General features: G+C 42.8%; 1 protein-coding gene across 1 annotated transcript in view; it reads right to left on the bottom strand.

Moving 5' to 3' along the window:
• Positions 1 to 328: 328 nt before the first annotated feature.
• LDHD (lactate dehydrogenase D) overlaps positions 329 to 12,643 on the bottom strand; it is a 480,635-nt gene continuing 468,320 nt past the window's right edge. The window contains exon 11 of the mRNA XM_078670717.1: positions 329 to 4,492. Within this exon, the coding sequence (XP_078526843.1) occupies positions 4,327 to 4,492 (166 nt within the window). The 3' untranslated portion in view covers positions 329 to 4,326. The remainder of the gene's footprint in view (positions 4,493 to 12,643) is intronic.

Below are 12,643 nucleotides of genomic sequence, written 5' to 3'. Positions count from 1 at the left end.
GAATGCTTCTATGGTCATATGCAAGTCCCATCAGTCACCAAACCCTAAAATTAAAAAAGAATCTATATCTCCATGTGAGAAGACATTAAATAACCAGCCAAGAGTTTTAAATGCTGCTTCTCTGGGGACCAATGCCAGGAGCCACCCACTCACTTGAATGAAAGACTCAACATCCACAAGGCGGTATACGTAGCTGTTCAGTTTGTATGTTTTTATACTAAATTAATAAGTGCACATGTGGTATTGGACATTAATGAGCATTCACTTTTGGAACACCACACGTCTCTTCTTCAAGTATCAGCATTTATAGCAAAGAGGATCTTAAATAAACATGTGTGATATAATTTTATAATGAGAAACATGATAGGAACAGAAAAAGTAATGAAAGCTGATTTACAGGGAATATAAATGCAAATGTGTGTTATGCTCAACATCATAAAGGATGGTTGTGTGGAGGTCATACAGCAGAGATGAGTATTAGGTAGATGTCACGGGTTGATACAGGATAAGTCTGATAGGACCTGTCAGACAAACATTACAAAGGCACTACTTCTACTGCAGACTCATTTTCAACAATGGTACTAGACCCATAAAGTAGAGCTGCAAGGACCCTGCAATGTCATTTAGGCCGTCATTTATTGCAAGTCTTGTGGCCCACTGGCCAATCCAGTCAGTGGAGACCCTGGCCTGCGTCTTCCAGCAGATGTCCACCCACCTCACTTGCGGGGGACGTCTGTGTTAAAGTTCATCTATACATGGCTTTCATCACACTTAAAAGTTAGGTGGTCCGCCACATTATTTTATCATGCTCAGCATTCTCTTTTCAGCAATAAACTTCCTGGGGATGGGTGGTGAGTGGGTGGGGGTTCGGAGGGCGGGATTTGTTGCTGAATAGCAAAACACAAATGTCTCAGATGCACAAGGAGGTTTCTTCCTGCAAGTCAGTGATACCTTTCGTCTTAGGACCACTGTGCCTTGCATGGTAATCCCAAGAAGGAAAACTCTAGGAGAGTCACCCCTCCCTAAATCGTCGGCTGCAGTGACCTGCCAGTTCTGTGGTGAATAGCCTTCCGGGTCAAGGTGTTCCAGCGGCAGAGCCAGCGTAAGCTCTGCCCTTGGAAACGCTGGGGATTCCTCTTCTGGAAATGAGACTGGCCAACTGCGATTTTAGTGCGGCAGGAGCACCATTGATTTATTTCAGTTCCCACCCCAGCAAACTCCAAATGAGGCAGTAAGTCCCACATCTTTATGGTCCAGGAGTTTTCACAGTACATGTTCCCATGATCACAGAAGTTGCATATTTTTTCCTTAATCTTTCATTAGTAGTACCAAGAAATCTTGCAGTCAATCTTCTTGTCCAAATTGGTGTCCTACTGGTCTGGACCAGAAACGGTGTGTGCATGCTACATCATCTGGGTTGCCTTTATTACTAATACTTATTATGACGTCAGTTTATTTCCAAATCTATTTCCAGGTGTTTATATAGTGAATCATTTGAACACATTTGGCGGGTTTCACACCTATGCCCTGTGAGAGATAGAGTAAATGCCTTCAAGTAGCTATCTGGATATGTGAATAGTTTTTTTTTTTTGTCCTCATAAATGCCACCAGAAATTGTCAACTCTAGATGGGCTTTTCTCCTGGCCACTAACACGGGCTAACTGTTCCCGCCCTGGATCCCGTGGATAGCCAATGGAGATCACCCAGAGGTAGGTCGTTTCCTTATCCCACTCCCATTCATGATGTATCAAGCCCTTTGGGAGGACAGGGCCACAAAACCTCTGGCATAATCATTGGACATTTTGTGTACCTTGTCCGTTATCTCTCAGACCATGCAGTTAATTGAGACCAGATTTTAACAGCACTTTCCCCTCCACACAGTAGGTCTAAATGACTAACAGCCATAATATTCTTAAGACAGTTTGCAAAACGAGGAGGACTTACAGATTTCCACTCCCTGCAGATCTCCCTTCTGGCTATAACAATAACATAGAAGATAAACTGCGATATGCTGTTACTAACATCATAGTCCAGGAGGAGACCAAAAAATATCAATCTGGGGGAACAAGTGATTGGCATGGATAGAACCTCTTCTAGGAACCCACAGACCTGGACCCAGTAGCTGATGATTTCAGGGCAGTCAACAAACATATGTCTATCATCTGCACCTGGAGACCTGCATCTTAAGCAGACATATTCTTCTGCCGAGATCCATGACAATTTCGCAGGAGTCCAGTAAACCCTATATGCTGTGAATAAATGGTTCCTTCTAAGGTTAAATGGTTTTATGATTTTTTGGGAGATTGTGAAAGAATCTGTCCAAACCTTCAGCATCTCTTCGGAGTCTTGAGTTACGGAGTTAGCCCAAAGCTTGATGATTTCGGCTCCTAGTTCGTCTTTCGCCCCCACCAATGCATTGTACCAAAGTGACACCTCTCCTTTCCTTTCTGTCCCCCTACTGATAAATTCCAAAATTGGAATCTCGTCCTCATTAGCCCAACACTGGCTACCCCACCAGGACAACAACTGGTAGAATTTAAACCTGGAAATGGAACCCCCTGTTAAATTTAAAAGAGATTCCCAACTTAATAGTTTGGAATTATTACACAGGTCCCCCCACTTGGTTAATCCTGCAGCTCTCAAGGGAAGAGCCAGCCGATCTAGTAGGCAGTCTGGTGTACCCGGAGAGTCCCATATGGGGGCTTGCGAATGATAATAGGGTATGTCCAAAATTCTACGAATTGCCTTCCAGATGTTAAGTGCTGTCCTAAGAAGCTTCAGGCAAACCTTCTTAAAAAACTTCTGGTCCCCAAATTTGTAAAGAAAAAACTCAAAACCTTGTGGCAAGTCTGATAACATGGCCTGGAAAAGTCTTCCGTGTGAGGAAGAATCTAGTTTGTTTGCCAGGAGTATAAAATTCTTAAATTGGAAAGCATAACAATAAAAAAGTAAATCGGGAAGAGCCAATCCGCCCAGTTTCAGCCCCTTTCTTAATTTCCGCCAGGCAATTCTAGGGGACTTGGTCGCCCAAATAAAAGAACCAATCCTTCCTTGAAGGTTAGAAATATCTTTTTTATTAAAGTGTATGGGAATAGAGTTAAATAAGAAAGTAACTTTTGGCAAAATTATCATCTTGACTAGGTTGACTCTACCATAGATGTTAAGAGGTAAAGAATTCCATCTAGTCAAGAGCTTCCTTATATCCTTAACCACCGTCTGCCACTGGTTTTAGGGACGTCATCTAAATTATGAGTAAGCTGAATTCCCAGGTGTCTGATTTTTAATTTGGCTTCCGGTATCGGGGCCAGGTTATTCCAGCTCATTATATCTGTCTTATCCTTATTGATCCTGTATCCCGAGACCGTGCCAAAGTCCTCAGCCAATTCAAATAACCTAGGAATAGCCCGCTCAGGATTAGATGTGTAAAGAAGCAGGTCGTCAGCATAAAGTGCTGTCTTAAGAACCAATTCTCCAATTTTAAAAGGTAAGATCACTGGGTCAGATCTCAGGGAGCAAACAAAGGGCTCGATATAAATATCAAAAAGGAGGGGGGACAGGGCAACTGCGATTTTAGTGCTGCAGGAGCACCATTGATTTATTTCAGTTCCCACCCCAGCAAACTCCAAATGAGGCAGTTAGTCCCACATCTTTATGGTCCAGGAGTTTTCACAGTACGTGTTCCCATGATCACAGAAGTTGCATATTTTTTACTTAATCTTTCATTAGTAGTACCAAGAAATCCTGCAGTCAATCTTCTTGTCCAAATTGGTGTCCTACTGGTCTGGACCAGAATGGTGTGTGCATGCTGCATCATCTGGGTTGCCTTCATTACTAATACTTATTATGACGTCAGTTTATTTCCAAATCTGTTTCCAGGTGTTTATATAGTGAATCATTTGAGAACATTTGGCGGGTTTCACACCTATGCCCTGTGAGAGATAGAGTAAATGCCTTCAAGTAGCTATCTGGATATGTGAATAGGTTCTCACATGGTTTTTTTCCTAAACAGCCTTATTGATGATGCTGTGCTAGTACAGTATTGGGTGGTTTGTGACAATCGGGATCCTTTGCTTCATTGCTTTAGCTTTCTTTATTTGAACAGCCAATCTCTGGGATTCTATATTCCATTCACATTGTCTGCCCATTTGTCTGGCTAGGCCTTAAAGTTCCAGAAATGCATTAGAGAGACAGATGTTTTCAGGGGGAAAGTTCCAGTATCCATGTATCACAACTGTGAGATGCCCAATTTCCGAAAGCCCTTAATAAAAAAGTAATTGGTTATGGATTCAATCATGTAAGAGCAGTCACTGTCATCACTCTTGATCATTAGAGGACTTTTCCTGGGTTCATTATATTTTTGGGATCCAGAGTCGACTTGAGCCTTCTCATTATCTCCACGCCAATCTCCCCAACTTCTTCCTCCAGCAACTTCCGCTTCCCCAATCCAATGCCATGCTCCCCTGTACATGTGCCATTCATTGCCAGGGCCCGCCTGAAAAGAGAAAAAGTACATTTGATATCAATATTTGTTCAACTACCAATCAGGAGCATGGTGTCATACTTGAATATTGGGTACAGATTATAAAAGCAGACTAAAAACAGGCTAGCCCTCCGCGCAGATCTACTGCGGATGGAGAGGTACTGCTAACACCATGGCCAACACTGCAACCAAAATGCTTGAGAAGAAAGGATTCCACTAAAAGAAACACTATAATACTATACTCAAATAATGACTGTTCATATTCAAAAGGAGTGTCGTCTATCACACTGTGCAGGGCCACGGAGCCAGTACTACTTATGCAGATACAGCACCTGATTCCTTCTGTAATGCTGAGGGAGGCATTTCATTGGAAATAGGTCACGCTGAAAAGGGTCCTCGACAAATGACACCAGGTTTACACATACCATAAATGACTAGTACCTTATAACCACCAGCTATGGCCGAATCTCATTGGTGGTTCAGTAGGTACCGCAGATTGGCTCTCAAGGATGTCTTCTCTCTAAACATCATAAGTATTAGGAAGACAGTGAACAGTGTTCACCTAACACTACACTTAAGCATTGTGTTAGTGACAAGAATGGCTTTCAAACACTATATCTCAAGAACGTGCTTGCGAATCACCCCCCAGGTTTTTCTTACATCTATGGATCCTTTAATATCCCTTCTTGGTCCATAGTCTCCAATGCGGTATCCAGTACAACATCAGTGTGTGTGTTTCTTTAGGTATGGTTTGTTGGAGGATACTCTGCTGCCATTTTTAAAATTTTCTTTTACAATTTCTTTATTGAGAAAACTTAAGCTACAGCTCAGATACATTCGGGCAATTTTTCTATAAGTGGTACAATTCTCTTTTCCGTGTAGCGGGTAAGTATGACAAAGGTAAGATGTCAGCCATATATATACATTGGCGATCCAAACTGATGTCATTCTAGGTGAGTACACACATACAATAGGTGGGGAATCAATTGGTTATCTCATCAAGCAGGGAAGAGTATTACTCTTCCCAGCTACTTCATATTTTTGTGTTTTTGGGGATAACCCCCAGCCTCAGATTGGGATTTCAAGAATACGCTCCTATTTGTACTGCTTTCCCACATGTTAACACTTGTGGGGGGGGCGAAGAGAGTGTGTATGCAATCCCCTATTTCAGCTTGACACCTCAGACACTCTAGCCCTGGTCGCCTCCGAAACCCTCAAAGTTTTACATGGGTTCAAGTAAATTCTACGAAGGTATTTAAACTCTCTGAGGTGAAACTCATTTGAAATTACACTTATGGTTCCAGATGAAGCATCAAATATCCAATCCTAATTTTCCAGAGCACCTATATCTACCTTCCATGTCTCACGGTTGCCATTTTAACTCTTACTGGGTCCTGTACAGATGCGCTTTTCGGCCAAATCGTAGCTTTGGTAGAAGCAAAATCAAACATAGCCTGACTACATCCCCTCAACTTTAGAATAAGAAATATCACATGGCCATTGACCCTGGTGATGGGCTTTTACATGTTTTTAAAAACGTTATTGCAATCATGTTAATTAACAATAATTAATTTCAGTGACGAAAACTAATAAAAGCTAAAGCCACACTTGTGGCCTCATTTCAAGATGGCCGACAGGCTGTTCTCAGTCACAACGAGGTGTATGTCCCATCTTCATCATTACAGGTGTAATGTATTCTTTGGTAAAAAGGCAGATGGGAAGTCCGTCACGTTGTGGCCAGTAACCCATGCAGGGAACTCTAAATCAGACCCTTGGTCTTAAAAGATCAGTATTGGTAGTGGCGGGTTTGAAGTATGTCGGATGTAAAGAAGAATGCAAAATGTGGACTGTGATGAAGAATGTTATGAATTCCCTGGATTTGACATTTGGTCGAGAACTGATGATGTAAAACAGTATTCGATTGGAGACTTTCCTAATGAATTAATGCATCAATATATTTTCAGAATTCAGAGATCAGAGGGATTGTTCTGCGGCCATGTGGTGCAGGCAACAAAGGGGGGGGGGGGCTGGCAATTATTACTCCTAGCTACTCCACATGGACGGCCCTCTGCCTGGAGCACCTGATAGGAAAAAACAAGACCGAGCTGGGTGGAATTCTTGAATAAATCTCTGCCAATGGTAGTTATTCAGGGCTACATTCCAGTGGATTTTTTTTGCCCACTGTGCCTCTCCATATGGGGAGCAAAGATGTGCAAATCAGCCTTACTCCTGCTCCAGTAGGGGCAGTCCAGCCAATGCTGCCAAGTCACTTCCCATCCAGAGGCGGCCGGCATGACTCACGAGTGGTGAGACAGGGGCGGGCATGGGAGAATGGGGGGCGCAGGTTGCGCAATGAAAAGGTACTTTGGGTCCCGTGTCTCTGCTCCTGCTCTCCTCGTGGGACCCGAGGAACAGGAAGCCAGGAAGAACAGCCAGGTTCCCTTGACCAATCACAAAACTGCAATGCAGTGTTGTGATTGGTAGACACCTAGGCTTCCCTGACCATTCACAACGCCGTTGTGATTGGTTTTGAGCATCCTGGTTGATGCTCATGATGGACATGTTCTCCACGCACACTGTAATGCAGGCTGCAGAGAAAAGCGGGGCCGGCATCGGCCCCGGCGTAAGTAAGGCTGGGCACCGGCCCCCCCACCCGCTCTCTGTGGTAGGGCGCGCCACGCCGCGTCACAGTGACATGGCGGGCGCGCCTGATCGTGGATTGGACCCTGGGCTCCACAGTGACCCGGAAGTGATTGAATCACTTCCGGGTCGCTGGGGATCAAAGGTCAGGCCGGTTAGAACCGGCCTGGCCAGTGAGGGGTTTAAAAGGCCGCGGAGCGCGGGAGTCTGCCTCTTTGACCCCGCTCTCCACTTTCTGCCCCCCAGCCTCTAGGAGGATATAATTGTTTTTCTTTCTTCTGTTTTGCAGGTAGAACACGAGGATCGCGTCTGAGCAAGGTTCCGTTTTGCAGAGAGGGGCGGTGGACATCGAGATCGCGTCGGCATTTAGGAGGGCGGTACAAAAGGGGGTGGTGATGGACGGGCATTTAGGAGGGCGGCAAGTGTTTTCTTGTTTATTTCCCCCTCTGCAGGTACGGGCTGGAAACAAGTGGCGGCGGACATCGAAGGGACTCCGTGGCGTTTAAAGCGAGATCGGGAGCACAGTAGTATCGGAGCCAGTCCCGCCGACACTGCTAGGTTGACGCTTGGGTCGTTCTAAGCGCACACACGTTACAGAGGTACCGCAAGGGGGGGCCAAAGTGTTGACTTCAGTGCGTGCTCGGGCGCCCCATTATTTTGTGCACCATAATTCGGGTGGGAGTCAGCCTGGGCCCGATTAGCACAGTTGGTTAGAGCTCCAGCTGGCTACGGGGAGATCAGTTTTCCATTAAAGGTGAATTATGCTGACAATTTTTCACCGTTAGATAAAATATTAGTAGGCAGAAGAGGGTGTGTGCCATCCGTGTGTGTCTTGAGCCACAGGTAGATGAGTGGTGTTGTGGCAAAATATACCGGTGGAATCACTGTGTGGAAAACGAGTAATTGGGTGCACAATACATTTAGTCATTGGAACGGTGCAGTTTGTTTTTTAAACAGCTAGCAGGAGGGGTATGCTGTAGGTTTTGGAAGTAAATGTGCACTGGATTTGGGAAGTGCCTTATTTGCATAGTCGCTGTCTGGGATTCATGTTGAATACATTGTGATGGAAGGTCAGAGGTTACAACAGGGTCCATTATTAGTTGTGTGCCCAGTGTGTAAGACAACCTTTTGATTTATCATTATAGAAGTGGAAACAAGGGGACTCAACGCGGCAGCGCATCAAGAAGCGAATGCGGGGAACATCACCTTAAGAGGACACAGACTGGCCTGCACTTCACTGCCTCTGTGGGCCGCCGGGCTCGAGATTACTCGCCCAACACCCAGGCTAGATGGTGTGGCACGGCTCCAGTTGCGTGGTGCTTACGGCCGGTTTGTGTACCCCCAACGGTGCTCAGGTAAGGTCGGGGCAGGTTCCCAGGCCAGGAAAACTGTGCTAGGAGGCTCTCAGCAAGAGGAATTATTTAGGTAACAGATAACATTGTTTCGCGTTGTTATTCCCTATCAAGCTATAAGTTACCTTGCAATTGTTGGGTTAGGGGCTATGGCCAGTAAGCGTGGCGTGAAGTGTTCCCGCATGGAACATATGCTGGAATCAATGATGTGCAGGATGGTGACAATAGACAAAAGATGGGGAAAGGTAGAAAAACTGGGGCAGAGCCTTGCAGAGCTCAAACAGAGTGGAAGGCCAGAGTCAGGCGGTGGGCAGGCCTAAGCGAACCATAATGCCCCCAAAGCCCAGGGGTGAATTAGATCCGCTCCCCAGGCGGGTTAGGCCTAGGAAGGGGAAGAATCAAGATAAAGCCCCCATGCATGTCAGCCTGTAGGGGAAATCCCATCTGGTGAGGGTCCCTCAGGAGTTCCAGTAACACCAGTGAGCCCTACACGTATACCAGTGATCCCTACAAGTACCCCATTGGTCCCCGCACCTGTCCCAGTGATGCCCACGGCAAATCTGGTGCAAAAACAACAGTTGATGGACAGAATGCAGAACAATGTCATACATTCACCTCAGTACAGCAATCTGGGACTAAATCCATTGTTTTTTTGCTCACCACACCACCCCAGTTCAGACATGGCCATATGTAAATCAGCCTTGACCCTGTGCCTCATGGGAACAGTCCAACCCGAACTGCCAAGCCATGTCTTCCCTGGACCGGAATCAAGCATCCTAGGACCGGTTTCTGGCTATCAGCCGTCTTCAGCCAGGATAGCTTGACTCCAGTGGCGTGGAGAGCACGGGACTCACGTCTGAGCATACCCGTCCCACTCGGCGTGACAAATGGAAATACAACAGTTGATGGACAGAATGCAGAACAATGTCATACATTCACCCCAGTACAGAGATCTGGGCCTGAATCCATCGTTTGTTTACTCACCACAAATCTGGTGACACCCGCACCAATCCCGGTGGTCCCCACACTAATTCCTGTGGTGCCAACACCGAGTCCAGCATTACCGGTACCGAGTCCAGTGGTCCCTACTTCCGTCACAGTGCCAGCAGACATCAAGATCTAAGGGTTTCCTGTCACTATGCAATAAAAAGAGGAATACGTCAAGGGTGTATTTTAGCCCCCTTTCCTTTTAATTTATATATTAATATTTTGGAAAAAGTTTTAATGAAGACAAAGGTAGATTACCCGCAGGTAGGTCGGCATGGTCTGCCTGTTTTATTATATGCGGATGACGCGGTCCTCATATCTAGGACCGCTAGGAGGTTACAAACATTGCTTAGTTCCTTTTCCTCTTTCATGGTGGATTTGGACTTGTCAATAAATGATTCCAAATCCTATGTGATACAGGTGGGACTTCATGCTAAAAAGCCCTTTCAATTCATGGTTGGATCCGCTCAGGTTTTCCCGTACAGATGCCTTTCCATACCTGGGGGTCCTAATAGATTAACAAATGAAATGGGGTCCACTAAAACAGAGAAAGAGGGGAGACCTAGTGCACGCCAACACAGCCGTTTCTAATTTTACTTCCAGATTGGGTAGGAGACGTATTGCGGCACTTTTAAAGATATATCAGGCTAAATGTGTGGCTAAAACCTCCTATGGTAGCGAAATATGGGGTCAATTCACTATGGACGAGCTATAAGTGGCTCAGAATACCTTTTTGAAACGTCTGTTAGGTGTGCCCCGGGAATGTCGAACATGGTGGTACATGAAGAATTGGGGGTGCCCTATCTCTCTGATTTGTTGGCTCTTCGACACCTAACATTTTGGCTGAAAATCTGGCTGAACGAATGGTCGTCCTTGAGTCGATTGATCCTGAAGGAGTGTATGGTTCTTGATTATGCCCATCACATTCCTTGGCTTGGAAAAATAAAGATCAGCTTTAGAAGATTGGGAAGAGTTGAATTATTCACAAATCCAGAATCAGTGACTAAGAAGGAACTCGGGTGAGCTAGGGAGTCTTTCTGTAGTTTGAGGAGATTAGAGAGTGTTCGTAAATTTTTTATCTTGAAAACAACACAATCGATTGAGCCATATCTACTGGGGCCTTTCAGCACCTATGAACGCTTTTTACTGTCCAGGTTCCGTTTGGATCTTTTTCACCTCCTGTTGGTTCTGCCACGGGGGAGTAATAGAGGCCAGATCTTAGAACTATGTGGCTGCAACGGTGAGTCTCCACAGGACATGCTTCAATTTTTAATATTTTGTAAGCATTATTTGACCCCCAGGAAAACTTTTATTATCCCTATTTTAAGGAGGTTGGAGTTTAAGCAGGTGCGACCAACCCTTATTTATTTACAACTGTTGTATGAAGATTCTATATTTATTTACAACTGTTGCATGGAGATTCTATTTTATTTGTTCTTAATTTACTTAAAATCTGCAGTGAAGCTTAGAGCTTGACTCGATTAAAGGACAGTGGCTCTAAGTGCATGTTTCCACTCTGGTTACCTTGATGATACATCCAGTCTAGATGAGGTCCTTGGACTCATTCTCCTTTCTACCTTTTTACTTCCAATGATTTATGGTATATGAACTTTATAGTAATTGTGTGCATTGTATCAGATTTGTAGGTAAATACTTGTCTTTCTTGTGACGTTTGTATAAATACTTTGTACTCGTCTTCTTTTATACCATGTACGGTTTTTTAGAATACTTTTATGGTTTTTATGTAAAAACCCAATAAAGTACATTTGATTGATTGAGTAATTAATTTTAGGTGCGGGTTGTGGTGTTTATACGGGTAAAGGGTGGGAAGTAATTTATTTTTGATTAATTAATAATTAGTTTTTAATTTATATTAATTAATTGATTGAAAATTAATTATGGAAATTATGTAATTACTTTTAGGTGCGGGTTGTGGGGTTAATAGGGGTAAATGGTGGGAAGTAATTCATGTTTAATTAATGAATAATTGGTTGTTAATACTTAATTAATTGAAAATTAAAATTGTGTAATTTTTGGTGAGGGTTGTGGGGTTTATATGGGTAAAGGGTGGGAAGTAATTCAGTTGATTTAGTTGATCATTATTAATAATGAATTAATTGATATTTAATTAGGGTAGTTGTTTATTTTTTTGTGTGGGTTTTACTTTTATAGGGGTAAAGGGTGGGGAGTAAATTAATTTGACTTACTTTATAATTAGATGTTAAATACTGTTAGTTTTTTAATTGAAAACGAGTTTTAATTGTGTAATTATTTTACAGTTTACTTTTAGCTGTGGGTTGTGGGGATTATAGGGGTAAAGTGTGGGAAGTTAATTAATTTTATGAGTTTTAATTTGTTTTTTAATTAATATTTTTTAACTGGTAATTAATTATGTTAATTATGGAAGTACATTTTAAAAAATGAGATGTGGGTTGTGTATTGTGTGGTGTTATAGGGTAGGAAATAAAAAACGACATTTATGTAATAATTCATATTTTTGTTTCTAAGTAATTTCTAATAAAAAATGTTTCTTTGTTTGAAAAGTATTATTTTATTTAATATAATATTTGTAGGTATTTGTCATATGTATTTAACATAATATGTTTTTATTTTTTAATATTAAATATATGTGTATTTTATTTTTTTAACATATTTATATATATTTATTTATTTTGTTTTTTTAAGTATTTTCTTGTTGTTGTTAATATTTTGTTTGTATTTAATTTTGAACTGACTGGAGTGGGAATATTAAGTGTCTATCCAACACTTTCCCTATCGTTGCACTCACTGGAGTGGGAATAGTAATTTTTACCCCTTTGCTATCAAACACTTTTTCTACTGTTGCACTGACTGGAGTGGGAATAGTAAATTTTAACACTTCGCTATCCAAAACTTTCCCTAATGTTGCACTCACTGGAGTGGGAATAGTCATGTTTACCCCTCTGTTATCCAACACTTTCCATACTGTTGCACTCATTGGAGTGGGAATAGTAATTTTTACACCTCCGCTACCCAACACTTTCCCTACTGTTGCACTGACTGGAGTGAATAAATGATCTTAAGTGTATGATTACTTATAATCTTTTACAAGAGCAATAGCATAAAAAAGGACACTTAATATAAAAATATAAAAGCCAATGTAAATTGTGCCATAAAATTATGTCATATAAAAATGTGAGGTGTT

The sequence above is a fragment of the Lissotriton helveticus genome, chromosome 12 (genome assembly GCF_964261635.1).
Source record: "Lissotriton helveticus chromosome 12, aLisHel1.1, whole genome shotgun sequence".
Taxonomy (NCBI): Eukaryota; Metazoa; Chordata; class Amphibia; order Caudata; family Salamandridae; genus Lissotriton; species Lissotriton helveticus.
This window is presented reverse-complemented; position numbering and strand designations above follow the sequence as displayed.